The sequence below is a fragment of the Sebastes umbrosus genome, chromosome 11 (genome assembly GCF_015220745.1).
Source record: "Sebastes umbrosus isolate fSebUmb1 chromosome 11, fSebUmb1.pri, whole genome shotgun sequence".
Classification (NCBI taxonomy): Eukaryota; Metazoa; Chordata; class Actinopteri; order Perciformes; family Sebastidae; genus Sebastes; species Sebastes umbrosus.
Genome location: NC_051279.1, coordinates 13,787,159 through 13,807,141, shown reverse-complemented (window position 1 = coordinate 13,807,141; position 19,983 = coordinate 13,787,159). Strand labels below are relative to the sequence as shown.

The 19,983-nt window shown below is 39.7% G+C and overlaps 2 protein-coding genes across 5 annotated transcripts; both read left to right on the top strand.

The window, feature by feature from the left end:
• Nucleotides 1-963: 963 nt before the first annotated feature.
• Nucleotides 964-11,346, top strand: mlf2 (myeloid leukemia factor 2). Of its 2 annotated transcripts, none has more exons than XM_037784536.1 (8): nt 964-1,302; nt 4,407-4,518; nt 4,627-4,662; nt 5,518-5,586; nt 5,695-5,823; nt 6,158-6,317; nt 6,457-6,671; nt 10,859-11,346. In XM_037784536.1, the coding sequence occupies exons 1-7, from the start codon at nt 1,259-1,261 to the stop codon at nt 6,666-6,668; spliced, it is 762 nt and encodes a 253-aa protein (XP_037640464.1). In that variant the 5' UTR covers nt 964-1,258; the 3' UTR covers nt 6,669-6,671; nt 10,859-11,346. The 2 variants fall into 2 exon arrangements, with proteins under 2 accessions (XP_037640464.1, XP_037640465.1); XM_037784537.1 differs by having other exon boundaries at nt 965-1,302; nt 5,527-5,586.
• Nucleotides 11,347-12,387: 1,041 nt separating this feature from the next.
• LOC119496884 (gamma-enolase-like) lies at nt 12,388-18,868 on the top strand. Of its 3 annotated transcripts, none has more exons than XM_037784533.1 (13): nt 12,388-12,524; nt 13,141-13,226; nt 13,419-13,514; nt 13,675-13,733; nt 13,812-13,881; nt 13,980-14,113; nt 14,195-14,417; nt 15,157-15,354; nt 15,936-16,012; nt 16,404-16,528; nt 16,645-16,753; nt 18,061-18,119; nt 18,288-18,868. In XM_037784533.1, exons 2-13 carry the CDS (start codon nt 13,142-13,144, stop codon nt 18,355-18,357), a joined length of 1,305 nt encoding a protein of 434 aa, XP_037640461.1. In that variant the 5' UTR covers nt 12,388-12,524; nt 13,141; the 3' UTR covers nt 18,358-18,868. The 3 variants fall into 3 exon arrangements, with proteins under 3 accessions (XP_037640461.1, XP_037640462.1, XP_037640463.1); XM_037784534.1 differs by lacking the exon at nt 12,388-12,524 and adding an exon at nt 12,682-12,726; XM_037784535.1 differs by lacking the exon at nt 12,388-12,524 and adding an exon at nt 12,710-12,730.
• Nucleotides 18,869-19,983: the final 1,115 nt, after the last annotated feature.

The following is a 19,983-nucleotide window of genomic DNA, read 5'->3' as shown; positions in this document are numbered from 1 at the left end:
AGATTGATAGATAGATAGATAGATAGATTGATTGATAGATAGATAGAGAGATAGAGAGATAGATCTATAGATCGATAGAGAGATATATAGATGGATAGATAGATAGATAGATAGAGAGAGAGAGAGAGAGATATATTGATAGAGATATAGATAGATAGATAGATAGATAGATAGAGAGATAGATAGATAGATAGATAGATAGATAGATAGATAGATAGATAGATAGAGAGATAGATAGATAGAGAGATAGATAGATAGATAGATAGATAGATAGAGAGATAGATAGATAGATAGATAGATAGATAGAGAGATAGATAGATAGATAGATAGATAGATAGATAGAGAGAGAGATTGATAGATAGATAGATAGATAGAGAGATTGATAGATAGATAGATAGATAGAGAGAGAGATTGATAGATAGATAGATAGATAGAGAGATTGATAGATAGATAGATAGATAGATAGATAGATAGATAGATAGATAGATAGATTGATAGATAGATAGATAGATAGAGAGAGAGATTGATAGATAGATAGAGAGATTGATAGATAGATAGATAGAGAGATTGATAGATAGATAGATAGATAGATAGATAGATAGGTAGATAGATAGATAGATAGATAGATAGATAGATAGATAGAGAGATTGATAGATAGATAGATAGATAGATAGATAGATAGATAGATAGTAACTTTATTGATCCTGAGGGAAATTCAAGTTTCCAGCATCACAGTTCCATAGTGCAAAACATGTTAGTTAGTTAGTTGGGGTCCTGTGGGCCCCTATTATATATTATTATATAGTATGCTTTATTAGTTAAATTAAAGCTTTTTGTTATATTTTGGTTTACAATTATTACAAATATATTTCACATTCTAAAACATGACAAAAATATTGCTATGAAAGCCTCTGGGGAAATACTTTTATTTTGAAAACCAAAGCCCACCGGAAGTCCCAGCTGTCAGCTCGGATACTAACTTGACAGCAGTGTTGCTTCTCTTTGTCAGAGGACTGACTTCCGTTTTCATGTTTGGTCCAGGGTTTCTGGAATTTACTATCTAGAGAGACTCAGAGCACATCTCTCGCTTTGATAAACAGCACTTGTGCTTCAGTGTTTGGGAAAACGGAGCTCACAAGAGGACTTCCTTTTCAGCCTAATCCCAGTTAGAGTCCGTCATTCTGCCTCATCCTTCAACAACACGACTGTTTACCTAGCTAGCTGGCTAGCATCAGCCAGCTGAGTTAAAGCACCTAGCATGTTTCGGTTCTTGAATGACGTTGATGACGACCCCTACATGATGTGAGTACTGACATTAGCTACATGTAGTGCAGACTGTGTGATCTGTGTGTGTTTCTGCAGGAGGTGGTTAATGCACATGTTTGCATGCTGGGTGTGTATTTAGTACCCTGAGTCTTAAAGCAGGTACCTAACGTTGCTCCAGCCAGCTGTGGGGGGCCTACAGTGGTCCACCATGTTGCAGAGACAATAACAAAAAGAAGCTGTCACAGCTCAGAAGCACCTGGTTAACCAATCAGTGGCTCAAAATAGACCAATTAACACATGCTCGTGCAACTTCCCGTTGTTCTCCAATTAACTCTGAGATTTAGCTAATTGATTTAGCAGGTGGTAATTGAGTTAATTGCCTAGGTACCTATCACATTACAATGAAGAGTAACATTATAATCCCTTACATGTGACTAATGCATGAAACTGAAAAGTGCTTTGCTAAATAAATGTACATTAATTTGCATTCACAAGAAACAGATTTGAAGGGTTTGAGTACATCAGGAACTGTGGATCCCCTTTATAGACTTCATGCACCAACTCTCTCTCTTCATACTCACAGGCTTTATTATGATAAGATAAGATAAGATAAGATAAGATGAGATAAAATGAACCTTCATTAATCCCCAGGGGGAAATTCAGGTGTCAAAGCAGCAAAGTGCAGGTACAGAGGTACAGGTGTACAAGAAGATTATAAAACAATAAATAGAAATATAGAATATACATAGTGAATGGACATAGTGAATGGACATAGTGAAGATTTAGCTAATTGATAGCAAGTGGCAAATGATTTAATAGCCTAGGTACCTGGAACATCTTTCACATTACATGAAGAGTTACATTATAATTCCCTTACATGTGACTATTGCATGAAACTGAAACGTTTCTTCTCTTTGCTAAATAAATGTACATTCATTTGCATTCACAAGAAAAACAGATTTGAAGGGTTTGAGTAAATCTGGACCCCCTTTAAAGACTTCATGCACCAACACACTCACAGGCTTTATTAAGATAAGATAAGATAAGATGAACCTTTGTTAAAAATGCAGGTGTCAAAGCAGCAAAGTGCAGGTACAGGTGTAGAAAAAGATTATAAAATAATAAATATAAATACGGAATATACATAGTGAAAGAACATAGGGAAGAATTAGATAATTGATAGCAGGTGGCAATTGATTTAATAGCCTATGGGTAACATCTTTCACATTACATGAAGAGTAACATTATAATCCCCTTACATGTGCATGAAAGTGAAAAGTGCTGACCACATTCTTCTCTTTGCTAAATAAATCTACATTAATTGGCATTCACAAGAAAACCAGATTTGACGGGTTTGAGTAAATCTGGAACTGTGGATCCCTTTATAGACTTCATACACCACACACACACACACAGGCTTTATTAAGATAAGATAAGATAAATACAAAAAGAAGCTGTCACAGCTCAAAAGCACCTGGTTAACCAATCAGTAGCTTAAAATGGCCAATTATCACATGCTTGTGTAACTTCCCGTTGTTCTCCAATTAACTTTGAGATTTAGCTAATTGGTAGCAGGAGGCAATTGAGTTAATAGCCTAGGTAACATCTTTCACATTGCAATGAAGAGTATACATTATAATCCCTCACATGCATGAAACTGAAAAGTGCTGACCACATTCTTCTCTTTGTTAAATAAATGTACATCCATTGGCATTCACAAGAAAAACAGATTTGAAGGGAACTGTGGATCCCTTTATAGACTTCATGCACCAACACACACACACACACACACACACACACACACACACACACACACAGGCTTTATTTAGATAAGATAAGATGAACCTTTATTAATCCAAATGCAGGTGTCAAAGCAGCAAAGCGCAGGTACAGAGGTACAGGTGTACAAAAAGATTATAAAACAATAAATAGAAATACAGAATATACATACTGAATGTACATAGTGAATGGACAATGAATGGACATAGCGTTTACCATCCGTCAATAAAAAAATGCAGTGTACAATAAATAGATGTAATATGTACAGTCTATAAAATGGTATATGGGATGTAGTGTAAAGTAAGTTTAAAGTTTAAAGTGCACCAGTAGTTAGGAGAGGTGGTTGCAGGTAGTGCAAATAGATGCAGATAGTCCAGATAGTGCGTATTTTAAGTTTAAGGTTATTATTCATTTCAAATAATGTAATCCTACTGAAACTTTGGAGGCCCTCTGTGGGGGTCCTGTGGGCCCCTATAGCAAATTCACCACACAGTTATCAACAGCTGCATTTATAATGCCTAAACAACATACAAACCCATTCAGGGTCAGAAACATATTGCCATAATTATAAAGTCTAGGGCTACAGTTAACGGTTATTTTCATTATTTATTAATCTTCCTATTATTTTCTGGATAAAATGACAGAAGATTGTGGAAAATAATCAAATCCACACATATGAGAAGGTGGAAATATTTGGCATTTTTGCACAAAGAACAATTATTCAGTTTTTTTATTCAGTTTTATTCAGTGAATAATTGATTAATTGCTGCAGCTCTTTTTTTTGACCTTCTTCCTTTTTGAGTTCAGTAAAATGTTTTAAAAGTGATATGTTTTGCTTTAGTATCATTTGGACACATTTTGATACTGGTGCTGATACAAATCTGAACTTTTGGCACAGATTCCAAAGTGACTCTTTTTTCGATACTTTACTTTGAGGAACATCAACATGTTGGCTTTAGAAAAACGTTTTTTTTCCTTTTTAACAAAAAAAGTGCTCAATCTAAAAAACAGTCATACAAGATCTTTTAAAAATAAAGTGCAAAAATGATTGGTAAAATTATGATTGAGATCCGCAAATATCTGATAAAAGATTAAATAAACAAGATTACAATTCTGACGGGGAGTGGGCATTTTATGCAAGATTTCAATACTCCACAGTTTTCATAACTTCGTACTATGGACACAGTTTTGATACCCGCTCCCTAGTGATCTATCACATCCTATTCTTAAATTTGACAAGCTTACACCCGTATTATTCTCAGCTTGCACCCACATACTGTATGTGAGCCTAGTCCCTCAGCTACACCCAATCCATTCACAAAATCATCAGACGTCAATAGTGTCACTGTTTTTTTTCCTAGGGATCCATTTGCAGCTCACAGGCAGCAGATGAGGCTTATGTTTGGCCCATTCGGCATGGATCCCTTCGCTCTCGCCCCCCAGATACAACCACCCCGTGCACCACGCAGACAGGTAACTGCCCCCCGTGTTGACGGACTGTGTTCATGTGTTTTGTGTGTTTTTATATCCACATTAGTTTATCTATTGTATTTTGATTTTAAGGTGTACATTTTCTTCTAGGCTAGTGCGCTGACCCCCTTCGGCATGATGGGAATGGTGAGTGGCTGCTTCATCCTTCAATACCTTCAAAAATTGAAGTTATATGTTTAACTTAATAATACAGATTACACATGTACTATCAAGTGACTGGACAGTGTGATCAAAAAATGAACTGAGTCAGGTGGAAAGTGTTCTCCAGTTATTCTGGTGTATGATTACATGAACCAGGGTTAGGATTAAAATAAGATAAAATAAGAACTTTATTAATCCCGAAGGAAATTCTTGTGCCAGAGATTGCTCAAAAATACAACAAAATTACAACAAGTTCAAGTGTATAAAATAAAAAAGTACTATTTCTGGCACCACTGCCTAATAGAATAACAATTAAGTAAGATACATTTAGTAAAATGAGTAAATAAGATCAGATAAGTAAAATAAAAAAGGTAAAGTAAGCTAACAAACAAGAAAAATTAGTAATATTGCACATGTTGGACATTAATATTGCACACAATGAGCACAAAATGGGTTCCAGTATGGTCTAGATTGTTTTTTATAATTAGGTTTGGTTTACCAGCGTTTCCGTAGATACACTATATGGCCAAAAGAATATGCACATTTCACAATGAGGTGAGAAAAGACGAGTACACAATATGTACTTGAATCTGTGCTTGTCTTTTTTTCACGTTATCACTGGACAAAATACAAAACAATATGATTACAGGACTTGTTTCTTTGCCACAAAAAATGTGTTGTGTGCATCTTTTTGCTCTGAAAATAAGGTTGTCGAGCTCAAAGGATGACCCCGGTGACACTGAACTGACAACAAACGCTGTTGTTTCAGAGATGTACCACTCTGTTTATACTTTCCTCAAATGAGAATTTAAAATATCTCCTTTTAATGTATTTTTGCAGGGTGGAGGAGGAGGAGGAGGAGGGTTCATGGATATGTTTGGCATGATGGGAGAAATGATGGGAAACGTGGTAAGTAGTTCTGTCAAATAAACAGAAAGCATTTACCCACCTGTGTGTGTGAACAGAGCTCACCTCCAGCTCACCTTCTGTTTACTCTTTATTGTTTTCGTCTTGTAGGATAGAATGTCCGGTTCGCCGAACTGTCAGACGTTTTCCTCTTCGACAGTGATCTCCTACTCCTCTACAGACGCCGGTCCTCCTGAAGTTTATCAGCAGACCAGTGCAACAAGAACAGGCCCTGGAGGGGTGAGAATAACTTTCACTTGAGAATAACAGTTGTTGAAATGCTTTAATATTTGCATGTAGGGAGTGCTGATTAATAAGTAGACTTGATGACTTCCCTCAACCTCCAAGTGCAAGCCTGACTGGACATGTGGCCTTCATGCCTTATTGGTCCAGGCATGACTTTGGCGTTCTGGCCTCGTAACACATGAAATCACCTGTAATTGTAGTGACAATAAATAGATCATGTACAGTATAAACATCATAGTTCTCATAGAAAACATGTAAGTCTGAGTTCATTCAGAGTGCAGAGCATCCTGCTTGTTTTAGTAAATCGAGTTGTCAATTTTTTCCCCAGATCCGTGAGACGCGACAGTCAATGAGGGACAGCGAGAGCGGCCTCGAGCGTCTCGCCATCGGCCACCACATCGGGGAACGTGGACACGTAATGGAGCGTTCACGAAATCGCCGCACTGGAGACCGCGAGGAACGACAAGACTTCATTAACCTCGATGAGAGTGAGTCATCGGATTGTTTATGATGGGGGGAATATAATAAATTGTCTGGCTTAACAAGAAATGTTAGATTACTTAGAAATTGATCATGAGATATATGTTATTTGCGTCGCTTAACAACCTGCCCTTTCGCTCCTGCTAGCTGATGCCGCAGCGTTTGATGATGAGTGGACTAGGGAGGCAGGAAGATACATTCCCCCGACTGCCCGGGCGCTGGAGTACGGCCGAGATCGACGGGGAGGCGGCCATCAGCTGGCCCTTACTGCTCCTCCCAGCTCCACATCCCCACCAGGCCATCGGCATGAGTCCCCCAGACACCGCCAGCCCCAGACCCGTCCACGCTACGACTGGTGAGAGGTAAGAGTGAGTATTTAGTGCAGCTTTGATTATCATGCCTGGATCAGTCAAGTCCAGGTCCACCTGATGAAATATACAGATACAGCGTGGCTATTGTCATTGTATTGTATTTTGGCTTATAACATATATATTAGTTTTGATGTATATGCCTGCCGATAAATATAAAGATTGCGGTACAGAAATTTAAGGCTACGTCCTTATTGCAGCGGCACGGGGTTCGAATCCGACCTGTTGCCCTTTGCTGCATGTCATCCCCTCTCTCTCTCCCCTTTCACTGCTATCTCTGTCTCTGACAAATAAAGGAATAAAAGCCCCAAAAAATAATCTAGAAAAAAACATTACATTACATTTGGATCACGGACAGTTTCTGTTTTACTGTAAAATCTCACAATTCCTTAATTAGCTAATTTAAAGGATTTTATACATCTATATTTAAAGGGACTATTTGTAAGATTCAGAAATGCTGCTTAACAGCGACACCTGTGGTCTTGAAATCAACGAAAGTCAGCGCCAAGCTCGCGCTTGCTCGCTCTACATAGACATGAACGAGCATCGCTCAAAACAGTGAGGCGACAGACGTCAGCTAAAACCACAATATCACTCTATATTTCAGCTGCTTGGCAGTAATGTTAGCTGACCAGACGAAGATCTCTCCATGAAACAATGCTGATCATAGTGTTGGCTTTTCCTGCTCACGATAACGTAACTCGTTGAGGAGCCCCGTCACTTCACAAGACACGGAAAAGCTCTGTTGGTCTGGAGGAGCTGCAGCAGTTATTTCTGCATAAACGTCCACTGTACATTCACTAGATATTCTCAGAGCTAAACTAACTCTTCTGCTGTGTGTAGTGAGCGCGCGTTCACGTCTAGAGGTGGAGCGAGACAGCGAGGACACACGCGCTGTCTGAGTGAAGGAGAGCAGGCAGCGGAGACGAGGCTCCGGCCACACGCGAGCGCGCATTTGCGAACGCGCATGTGTGCCGACCCGCTACATTTATACGCTTAAAAAGTTACAAACAGTCCCTTTAAGATTGAAAATGTATATTTTGGCCAATATATTGTTATGCATTTTTTAACTGTCTTTTAAGCTTTTAAATTCCAGTATCAGGCTGTAATTTTGAACAGGTCAGGCTTATTGTTTTCCTGAATCAAAATACATGAAACCATGTCAGGGTTTTCTCAGCATGTCTGAAAAATCTAGTTTCAGTGTTGTTGTTTTTTACCACTTCTCTAAAACAAGTTAGACAGACACCCTGAACACAGTTGATCACAAGGACAAAAAGCTCCAGAGAGACGATCGGAGCAGACAAACACTTAATGCATCATATCTAGAGAAACAGATCAAGTCAGTTCTATTCATAAAGCCCAATATCACACATTTTTCAGACCCTCGATTCAGATAAAAAGAAAACTTTAACGGGGGTAAAATGGAAGAAATCTCAGGAAGAGCAACAGAGGAGGGATCCCTCTTCCAGGACGGACAGACATGCAATAGATGTTGTGTGTACAGAATAGACAAACATAAAATGACAGTTTGGACTATCAGGATGACAAAATTATAGATAGATTGTAAACATATGAAGAATACGGATCCAGGAGGACGTCAAGCAGCTACCAGCGGCGGCCAAACAGACCTGAGACAAGACGGGCAGTCAACACTTTTAAAATGATGTAATTCTGGTACGCTCTAGTTGAGGCTCCTACTGTATATACTTTACAGTAACAGTTAATTGCTTGTTACACTGTGTGAGATCTAATGAGCTGAATCAGACTGAATTTAATACAGGCTAAATAAACACAACAAACACAGACGATATGTTTACATGACAATATAACCTAAAGAAAGAAGAAAAAGTAAAGAAAACTCTTAGACAAAAGGAAAATGAATAAATATCCAGAGACAAAAATAAAATAGGATCTCTTCAGTAACCTTTCATTAGAGCTAATGTTTTTCCATTTCATGTTGTGTTGTGCTACATTTTGCTGGTTTATAGCAATAATTTTTTTCTAAAAGAAATTGGAAACTTAGATTCAGATTAGCTCTCGATTGGGCTTTTGAATATGAAAATAAATATATTCAAACTCATCTATTTTGAGTCCTGTCAGATTGTGTGATGAATTGTAGCACTTCAATGTAAATGCAAGAGGAGAAATGGTTCGTAACAGCAGTCAGTCCCATTGGAAAAATTTGTTCATGAATTTTTTAATACTGTCAGAATTTTTATAAAAGCTGTCTTCAATCACCAAACTGCTAAATTGTGTGTTGTTGGACTCACTGTGTCTCTCACAGAGCCATCTAGGACCATTATTTTGGATCGACAACCATGGTTCATGTTGTGTTAAAAATTGTTTAGGGATGCACCAATTCAACTTTTTCCGTCCCGATACCTGAGCTTTGGGTATCGGTTGATACCGAGGACCGATCCGATACCAGTGTTTGATCAATAAGCTGCATGCCTCACTGTGTGGAGGTGACTGGGATCATTCTTTTATGTGTAAGGCAACATCAGGCTTGACTTAAACATTGCTTCCTTAACTTTGTAAAACAAAATGTAACAAATAAATACACAGATATAAATTTACTGAATTGTTATTTATTATTAAAATAATAAATCGTACATCAGTAATGTGGTAAAAATTCTTCAGAATTAACAGGAATTACAATCCAAGTGTAAACCTTTTAAATGCAGCAACAAAAAATAAACAGGAATTAAAATTCCAGTATATAATGTATATAGTATATACAGTCCCCTCCAAAACCACTGGAACAGCGAGGCCAAGTCCTTTATTTTTGCTATACACTGAAAACATTTTGATGGGTTTGACATCAAAAGATGAATATGAGACAAGAAATCAGCATTTCAGCTTCTATTTCCAGGTATTTACATCTAGACCTGTTAAAGAACATAGAAGATAGCATCGTTTGTTTGAACCCACCCATTGTTCAAGTGAGCAAAATTATTGGAACATGTGACTGACCGGTGTTTTTTGTTGCCCAGGTGTGTCCTATTACATTGATTATTCAAACAATAAATAGCGCTGAATGTCTGCTATCAGTGTCAGCTTTGGGTTCTGCCTGTGCAGACTGCATTTATAGGTAGAAAGGTGTAACCAAGACCAGAGAGCTGTTTATGGGAGAAAAACTGAGAGAAGATGGAAAATCAATCAGAGCCGTTGCACAAACACTGGTCATAGCCAGTACAACCATTTGGAATGTCCTGAAGAAGACGTCGAACAAATGTTTGGTGATGTCAGTGGGTCGCAGGCTCGATGCAGTTATTGCAAGCAGAGGATTTGCAAATAAATATTAAAGGGACTATTTGTAACTTTCAGAAATGCTTGTTCACAGCGACAGCTGCAGACCAGACGAAGGTCTCTCCATGAACATGATTTAGATCTGATCCTAGTGTTGGCTTTTCCTGCCTAAGTGCAGGCTGCGGCAGCGGGGCTCTGCAGTGTGTCTCCCTGCTCTCTCCGCCCGCAGCCAGAGAGAGCAGAGGAGACACCGGCACCCGGTCGGTAACGAGAAGACAACGTAAATCTCTGTAGAGCTCCGTCACTTCACAAGACACGGAAAACCTCTGTTGGTCTGGAGGAGCTGCAGCAGTTATTTCTGCACAAACGTCCCCTGTACATTCACTAGATATTCTCAGAGCTAAACTAACTCTTCTGCAGTGTGTAGTGAGCGCGCGTTCACGTCTAGAGGTGGAGTGAGCTGAGCGAGAACGCACGCGCTGTCTGAGTGAAGGCGAGCAGGCAGAGGAGGAGGGTACAGCGGCTACAAGCGAACGCGCATATGCAAGCGCGCATGTGTGCCGACCCGCTACATTTATACGCTTACAAAGTTACAAACAGTCCCTTTAAGTATTATTCACTTTAATCTATTTTAAGTCTATCTGTTCCTATGCTTTTGCTCACCTAAAAATGTGGTGTTCCGTTACAAACGATGCTATCTCCCAAGTTGTGTAACAGATCTAGATGTAAATACCTGTAAATAGTGTAGAATTGAATTGAATAGATCAGCCCCATTGTCACCGATATTCGATCCAGCTATTTGAGTCAGGATAAGCCCAATATTGGTAACGGTGCATCCCTAAAATTGTTCATTGAAGAGCTCTGTGTATTCCATCTGCCTTTTTTCCCTGTCTGTGATTTATCGTAATAAACACAATAAACTCTCCCTGCAGGTGTCACACTTGGGCGACCAGATTGGAAGGAGTTGAGGGAAGATTTCCCCCGATGCTGTGAACCACGCTGAAGACGGAAGTTGATGAGCGTCACAACTGCCCGTCGTAAATGTTTGATATGACTGGACTGTCTATTCATGAACAACATACACACACACACACACACAACGAAAACCCCACACGCTTAATAGTTACATTAACAGTTCTCCTTCTCCACTGTTACACACAACACACACACACACGCACACACACACACACCCTTGTGCGAACATGGGTATAACTACACTCACTTTATATATACTCATTCTCCAAACTTGACATGTGTTTTTGCCCACTGCACTAAGGTGCTACAGTATACAGTACATCTGCTGTACAGTCCATTTTATGTTTGTGAAGACACTAGTGTGTCAGTGAATTGAATTGTATACTGTTAACTAATTAATCTAACTAAATAAAAGATCATTAAACATTGTTAGATAATTACAAAATGTGTCTGCGTTGTGGTTGTGTTTGAGATTGCACGTCCTAAATAATAGATTATGGAGTAATCACAGCTTCAAAGCAACTAATATATGCAACTAAATCTGTCAATCCAGGGTTATCTTTTGCTCGTCTTTAGTTGTATTCAGAGTTATTGGTTTCTCTGCAGCTGTATTGAGTGTGTAAATCTGTAATTCTGCTGCTGTAGTTCACTTTTGAATGGACAAATCGTTCTTCTTTCCCACTGCATGTGCCTGTATCCGTATGCTCCCTCTTCCCTGTGCCACCATGTCTGCAGGTCATGTGACATCCAGATGGAGCACACAAGTGGAGCATCCAATGAAAACCTTCTGTTTTGATAAATCACTCCCATAACAGGCTCCCTGCCTGTCTCCTTCTGTGCTCGCTGTATCTTTAATTACATCCACGACTATTTTTAAAATGCACGTCCTCCCTCCAGCACGCGCTGCTCTCGTCACCTGTCTACCTGTCTCCCTGTCTCCTTTAATCCGCGTCATTAGATCTCTCTCTCCGACAAGGCAGCTCGTTTTGTGCATCCGTCCTTGCTCAGATGTTTCCTCCTAGTCGTTTGCTTTGTTCTGATATTTTCTGCCTGTCATCCACATGTGAAGTATACAGATGTTTGTTCCAGCAAAGCATTACTTTTCAGCCAGTTGTGACACTTCTTCTTTGCAGGATAACAGCACTGCTGGGATTTGGCAGCAAATGTTACTGTTCATGTTAGCAGTTTGCTGGGACAATGTTTGTACACGTCATGACTGCAGTTTGTTAGCTGATGAGCAGATGTACACTCAGCAAGCAGTGCCAAACAAATGACAGGACTTGTAGGAAGTCAGGAAGACGATGTTAAATGCAAAATAGAGAGAGGTTACGGTACAAATCACAGCACATCTGGTCCTCAGACATTTTATTTTCCTGCAGGCTTCACTAAAACAAAAGACATATATGTAACCCCTGCTATTCTACTCTATCCCTCTTTCCATTCTCCTAGTTTGGTTTGCTTCCCTCCCCTCTGCATCTTCCAATGACTCACACGCTCCCCCTCCCCCCTGTGTGTCATACGTTTTCACCCCTTCTCCTCCCACCTCGCCGTCCCTCTCTGTGTCTCCCTCTCATTCGCCCACATCCGCTCACTTTCTCCACCAGGCTTCAAACACGGCTGCAGGTAATGTTTAAAAAGATTGATCTATTTCTTTATTCCCTCCATCCCTCTAAACCTCCTCACTGCTCTTCCTCCTCATCTCCTCCTGTTCTGTGTTTTCTCACCGTCTCCTCTCTCCATTAGTCCATATTGTCAGTCACTGACTGAAACAGCACAGAAATTGAACTGGCTTGTGGTCCGGAACAGGTTGACAGTAGATTCATAAGTAGGTATGCGTTATTAGCTTTTGATTTATGTTTCCATCTCTGTGTATATGTGGTTGTGTGTGAGTGTGTGTGTGTGTGTGTGTGTGTGTGTGTGTGTGTGCCAGCATCTTCCTAGGGAGCATCTTTTCCACAGCTTTCCATCCCTAAGGCTGCGTCACTATCATCACTGTGTGAATGTGAGGAAAGAGAGTGAGAATCACAGTGACTAATGGGAAATTAGCTTTAATGAAATGCGTTTTTGACGTTTGCTATTTCCTATTTTCATACGCATCTTGTCTCTTTGTACACCGATTCCCTTCGTCATCCTTTTTTTTTAAAGCAAAATAAGATGGAGTGATTGTACGATTTGGTGTATGAGTTGTAATGTTCGGTGCAAATGGTTAAATAAAGCTATTTTTTCTTGTTTTTTACAGGATGTCCATCGTGAATATTGTTGCCAGGGAGATCCTGGACTCCCGAGGAAACCCCACTGTGGAAGTAGATCTGCATACTGGCAAAGGTTACAAAATGAAACCATTAAAAAAAGCATTACTCATATACTGTATTTGTATACTGTCAGTTGTGTGACACCTTGTCTTATCTTAACCTCTAAAAATCATCAAGGTTGTATTCGCATAAGCTTACCTCTACGTTTTTTCACCCCTCCTTGAACCTTTCTGTCCACCCTGCAACCATCTTTCCCCCATCCCAGGTGTGTTCAGGGCTGCGGTGCCCAGCGGTGCTTCCACCGGCATCTACGAGGCTCTGGAGCTCCGAGATGGAGACAAGACTCGCTACAAGGGCAAAGGTGAACACGTGTAATGAGACGTATCCTCTGTGCTTCTGTCTCTTGTCTTTACCCGTGTCTCTGCTTTTGCTTTGAGCATTCTGTGATGTGGTTTTGCTGCATAAATGTGGACTGACAGTATTCCGTGCTTCACATATCTCCTTCTATCCTGCTGTGTAAGGTGTAACCAAAGCCGTTGGTCACATCAATGACACCCTTGGACCTGCCCTCATCCAGTCTGTGAGTATCAATGCAGGATTTGATCTATTTAAAGCATAAAATGGCTGAACAATATTGTGAAGAACATTTTTCTTTCAGGGAATCAATGTGTTGGAGCAGGAGAAACTGGACAACACGATGATTGAGATGGACGGCACCGACAACAAATGTAAGCCTCGTTCACATCTCACGTGCGGCGATGGGCATATGTGTGCGATGCCATGTTTCCGCACCACTGACTGCACCCATGTGTTGTGTTTCTCCCAGCTAAGTTTGGGGCCAATGCTATTCTCGGAGTATCACTGGCCATATGCAAAGCTGGCGCAGCAGAGAAAGGTGTCCCCCTGTACCGCCACATTGCTGATCTGGCTGGAAACGGAGAGTTGGTCCTCCCAGTTCCTGTGAGTCCTGTTTTATTATTGTGCAACGGTGTAATTCTTTCCCAAATACAATCTCATCTCCCTACTGTGTCCCTCACTCAGGCTTTTAATGTGATCAACGGGGGCTCCCATGCTGGTAACAGACTGGCTATGCAGGAGTTCATGGTGCTTCCTGTAGGGGCGGAGTCTTTCCGTGATGCTCTGCGTGTGGGGGCGGAGCTCTACCAGACATTGAGGGACGTCATCAAGGAGAAGTACGGTCAGGATGCTACGAATGTGGGAGACGAGGGAGGGTTTGCCCCTAATATACAAGAGAACAGTGAAGGTAAGGAGCACAACCACATGGAAAATATTCTCCTTCCCTTAAAGTATCACTTTGGTGATATACAAACTGGACCCTATTTCCACATGTTTTTTTGTCTAACTGACTAATAACTGACAACAATTTCTGAAATTAGTTTAGTATTGAGGGAGAGCGTTGTAACCGGCAGCTGCGAAACAAGCTGCGAGGCCAAGTGAGCAGCGTCAATGTAATGTTACGTTCACTAAAAAGTTCTTGTTTTTGCAACCGATAGGCTCAAATTGTTAATATAAGTGTCTGACAACATTATTGAAAGGACTCCACAGAGAAATAAAACGTTTTTCTTGACCTTTCGCTTGATGCGGTCTGGTTGTTATTGTGTCCAAGTCCCGCTCAGGGAGTAGTCTTGTTGTGAAATCTGAATATCCGTATATCTGGCTCAAATAAATCCAGGCGGCCATCAAATTCAAAGACCTCATCCTCATTGTGGAAATCATCTCTTTCCATATTGTCAGACACTTATAATAACAATCAGAGCCTGTCATGGCAAACTTAAGCACTTTTAATGGACGTAAATGACAGTGCCAGCTTGCCCCAATAGCTCCATACTGCAGCCTGCGATCCCTCAATACTGGACCAATTTCAGAAATTGTTGTAGCTATTAGTCAGTTACACACAAAAACTTGAGAAAAAGAGGGTCCAGAATGAAAAATACTGAAGTTACCCTTTAATATCCTGTGATCTTTCTGTTTCTCTCCGTCAGCCCTTGAGCTGATAAAGACGGCCACAGAGAAAGCGGGCTTCACAGACAAAGTGGTGATAGGGATGGATGTTGCTGCTTCTGAGTTTTTCAGCGAGGGCAAGTACGACCTGGACTTCAAGTCTCCGCCCAACGCTGCCCGCAACATCAGTGGCGAGGAGCTGGCTAGCATCTACCAGGGCTTCATTAACAACTACCCAGGTGTGTATTCTGACGTGTGTGAGTCGGATTTCAGTCCTGAAATGGGTCAAACACAAGTCTCTTACAGCTGCTGACAATTCATCATGGACCTTTCAAAACAAGGGAAATGTATCCCCACAGATCACTGTGCCTCCAGCATCAGTTTTAATAGCTGATTGAACCTCTATCAGGAAATGGACACACCAGCCTATTTTCTATATTTCTACAACTGCCATATTTGTTTCATCACCTTTTAGACAGAGAAGCTAAGAGAACAAGAGAGCTGGATGTCTCCACAGCCCGGTCTCTCCGCCTGTTAAAGAGGTTTTAATTATGCGCTACAGTGCACATTTGGCAAGCAGGGACCTACTCTGATGTGCCTCTTTACCTTGTCAATGGTGTGCTTCCTGCTTGGGCATCTGTGTGTAATGTGAGTGCATTTTAAGACGTTACTCCCATTAGAACCTTTATTGTCTATGTCACTTGTGCTCTAACCCTCATTGACTTGTAGGTGAGTAATGGATAAAATGAGGGCTTCTCAAAGGTTGTAATATTAGATTTATGCAGAAAAATGATCTTACACCCATGTCTCTTTCCTTCAGTGGTGTCTATTGAAGATCCTTTTGACCAGGACGACTGGCCAGCTTGGTCACAGTTCACAGCCTCAGTGGGCATCCAGGTACACCTTGTCCTTTGTTGTCTGGAAGTGAATTAGTCAGGTCCTTACTCCAATTGAGTCTTGCACTTCCAACCATGAAAATAGGTCAAGATATCCTGATTTTTAGTTTCTTGTATGTCTGCAAAATGCGATTCTGCCATATCCATAATGAAAGTCAAAAGCGTATTTCATTGACTCTCCTCGAGTTTATAATGCAGGCTGATCTTTATGTGTAACATCAGTGGAGGTACCCTTTAATATTATTGGTTTACGGGGTGTCAGTGGAATAGAACTGGATTTACATACGTAGTGCAACAACAGACTTCCTGGGCTGAGTAGACCTGATGCTATTACTGTGAGTAACAAAATGCAAATTCAATCTGTCTGTAACTTTGTTACATATATTGTGCAGGTGGTCGGAGACGATCTGACAGTCACTAACCCGCGCAGGATACAACGAGCCGTGGAGGACAAGGCCTGCAACTGCCTGCTGCTTAAAGTCAACCAGATTGGCTCCATCACAGAGGCCATCAAGGCGTGAGTTTGTGTGTATTTGATGCATAGACATATAGGCACACGTGTCCGTGTACGTGCCTGCCACGTGAGAGCATGCTTCATATTTATATTTATTCAATACTGCCCCTGCCTCTCAGGTGTAAGCTGGCCCAGGAGAACGGCTGGGGTGTGATGGTGAGCCACCGCTCAGGAGAAACAGAGGACACTTTTATAGCTGACCTGGTGGTTGGTCTCTGCACTGGACAGGTAACACACACACACACACACACACACACACACACACACACACACTGCTAATAGAACTCTACATTTGTGTCATTGCGTTACATAAGTTGTCCCTTCGTCACAGTACATTAATGAGACAATAAAAACTAAACACTGCTTGGAAACAAGACAATACAAAACAAGAATAATTAGGGATGTAACAATACTAAAAACTCACAGTACGATAATATCACGATAAACAAATTCATGATGCAATATTTATGATGATATTAAAAAATTAAGAAAAATGATGACTTGAAAAAATGTCCTTTATTAATAAATCTGATGTGTACAGCAATTTTATTTGCTTAAATATATATATGTATATATATGTATATATATATATACATATATATATATATATAATTTAAAGTGCTTCTACTTTCCTTCTTTGATAAAATAAAAATAGCCAGCCATGACCTTAGCATTTGCAAAAAATGAGCATGGATTTTCTAACCAAACATGTCACATTCGCAGTGGAGCATCAGTGTTTTCAGAGCCCTATGCTACTACTCACCTAGTAGGCTATGCAGGCATTTATTTTAAACTGCCAAAACAAAGTCAAGTCAGGCAGCCAGTCACAGACTGGAACAGAAGCAGCCAGTTGTTGTTTTTTTTTACCTACCACCACAGAAAGTAGGCCTTTTAGTGCATTGCATCTCACATATAAATAACAAACAAGGAAATAGAATAACCAGACCATGGGCCTCGCAGGAAAATAAATAAAGTTTCACTTTACTTTTTCCAGTAACTCAACTCATGCTCAGTCAGATAATAAAATAAAGATCCCTTTGAGTTCAAGTCAATTTTTTATCGCGAAATTCAATATATTGTTACATCCCTAACAATAATGCTTGTGCAACGGTGCAGTAGTGGCTCAAGTATAAGATAATGTAATAAACAGATGTGGAAGGTAAGCATTGCTATTTTAGAAATATAAGCTATATTAACTACGTACTGTATTTCTGAAATGATGTGAGATAATAAGTATATCAGTGAGTCCACAGAACACCAAAAATCACTCAAGAAAAACAAACCAAACATTAAGATTATAGCTTCAAAATACTAATATTACAGTAGCCTGCTTCTCTATGAAATGTCAAAAACGCCTTTGAAGTAGTAGCCATTATTTTTGACATTTTACAGATGTGATTTATCTAAAATAGAAATTGAAAGATCACTTGATAGTGAAAATAAAGCGTCGCTTGCTGTCCAAATACCAAGGGTTAGTAATAATGCAGCTGTACCTGTAACTCTCTGTGATCCTTGGTATTTGTGTCTCCCTTCAGATCAAGACTGGAGCTCCCTGTCGATCAGAACGTCTGGCCAAATACAATCAGCTCATGAGGTGGGTATTCATAGCTTAATGTATGTATGTATGTAGAAATGCATATAGAAAACACCACTTTATATCCTCTTCTTCTTTCCCTCTTTGTTTCATCTGCTGTTGTGCTCTTTCACATTCATCTGCCTGCTCTACATTGTCTTTCTCACCTCCTCTTCCTACTCCTCTCAGGATTGAGGAAGAGTTGGGTGACCAGGCTCGCTTTGCTGGACACAACTTTCGCAACCCCAGTGCCCTTTGAGTGCCAGCACCATTAGCAGTGGCACAGAATAAAGCACGCATATACATATATTCATAGTGATGAAATCATGACACCTGTTTAAGCAAAGCTCCAACCACACTAAGACACACTTAGAAGCAATAAGACTAATTAGTTTTCAAATAACTCAAATGCTCTGTAGCTACAGTATATTGACCAGACGTTTCAGCAAGTGATTGACTTAATTGACTACAACTGGTTGCAGCAAATCCTGAACAAAGCCTGGAGGAAAAAAAAATCAGTGTTTCACCTCTCAGCAGACGAGCACTTCCCCTGATGCACTTTCTTTCTCTCTCCTGATCCCTCTGACTGTCTCCTTTTGACTCGCTGCCGAAGTGTTTTGATCTTTTGTGCCCTGTTGTTTCTTCTTCCTCCTCTTCCTCGTGTCATTTCTGATGTGAATCCTCTGCAGCTTGCTACGCAATTGTATCTGTCACTTTGTCTGTCTATAAGGTTATGCTTAATAAAGAATATGGATACATATTAACTGGAACCAAAGCTCTCTGTGTATTTGTTTGTGTCATTTATGTCTTCTCTTGCTTAAAAGGTAAATTAATCACAGCCAGAATCACATATGGCTGAAAACTCTGGACACATTCAAGCATGTTGCACGTCTGGCCACACTAAATATTAATGTCACAGCAGGTGTTTGACATTGCTTACAAAAAAAGTTGTACAGGAATCCTGCAGAAAAAAAGTAAAGGTCATTCCTGCTGATAAAATGATGCAACAATTTAGAGGGAATCCAACAGGAATTAAGCACAAGTCCTGCAGGAACTCAAGAGGAATCCTCGGAAATTTCCGCAGGAATTTAGATGGATTTTTTTCCTGCATGATGCCAACTAAAGGAACTAAAGCAATAAGTCATGGCCACCTCTCGTACTTCTGCATCTGCAGGCTGACAAACACAAAAATATGTATCATCAAGTATAATTATTTTGGTAATCAGCTCACATGATATACCATAGGAATCTAGTACACCTGTATTAGTTTGTGCAGTTAAATCTAAAACATAAATTACTGGATATAATCAGTTGTCAAAGGCAAAACAACAGACAGACCTTTTTTACAGCAGATATTTTGACATGTCATAGCAGGAAAAGCACAGCTGCTTTCTATTTAGGTGAACCAGGTCAATGATCCATGTTAAAAATTGTATCCAGAAAAGAGCAGTATAGCTATTATTATTATTATTATTATTATTGTGGTTCTTTTTTTTTAATAACATGACAATTGTGTTTCAAATGCTTTAAAGGATGCCATTAGCATAACATATCATAACTTAATGTAAACATAAAAACATGAGCAATAGAAAAAAATACATTTTAAAATACTTTATTGTAAGACTGTACACATTTCATTATTTCTGCTGTAAAACAAATGAAGACACAGAAAATTGAATATGTTAAAATAGGAAATGGATATATTGACAAAGTCAGCCATATATCTACGTATATATCTATATATATATATGTATTTATTTATAGATATGTGTAATTATACATATATGTGTATATATATAATGTATGTATATACATATATATATAATGATTTTATTATTATCATATATTCTTTGTTGAACATATTTCATTCATATAATTATTAAAT

Excerpts from the sequence above, each read along its gene's own strand:
- mlf2 (XM_037784536.1), top strand. The coding sequence starts at position 1,259 with ATGTTTCGGTTCTTGAATGACGTTGATGACGACCCCTACATGAT. Across the intron at positions 1,303-4,406 it reads GATGACGACCCCTACATGAT|GGATCCATTTGCAGCTCACA; the intron begins GTGAGTACTGAC and ends TTTTTTTCCTAG. Across the intron at positions 5,824-6,157 it reads CAAGAACAGGCCCTGGAGGG|ATCCGTGAGACGCGACAGTC; the intron begins GTGAGAATAACT and ends TTTTTTCCCCAG.
- LOC119496884 (XM_037784533.1), top strand. The coding sequence starts at position 13,142 with ATGTCCATCGTGAATATTGTTGCCAGGGAGATCCTGGACTCCCGAGGA. Across the intron at positions 13,227-13,418 it reads AGATCTGCATACTGGCAAAG|GTGTGTTCAGGGCTGCGGTG; the intron begins GTTACAAAATGA and ends CCCCCATCCCAG. Across the intron at positions 15,355-15,935 it reads CTTCATTAACAACTACCCAG|TGGTGTCTATTGAAGATCCT; the intron begins GTGTGTATTCTG and ends TCTTTCCTTCAG.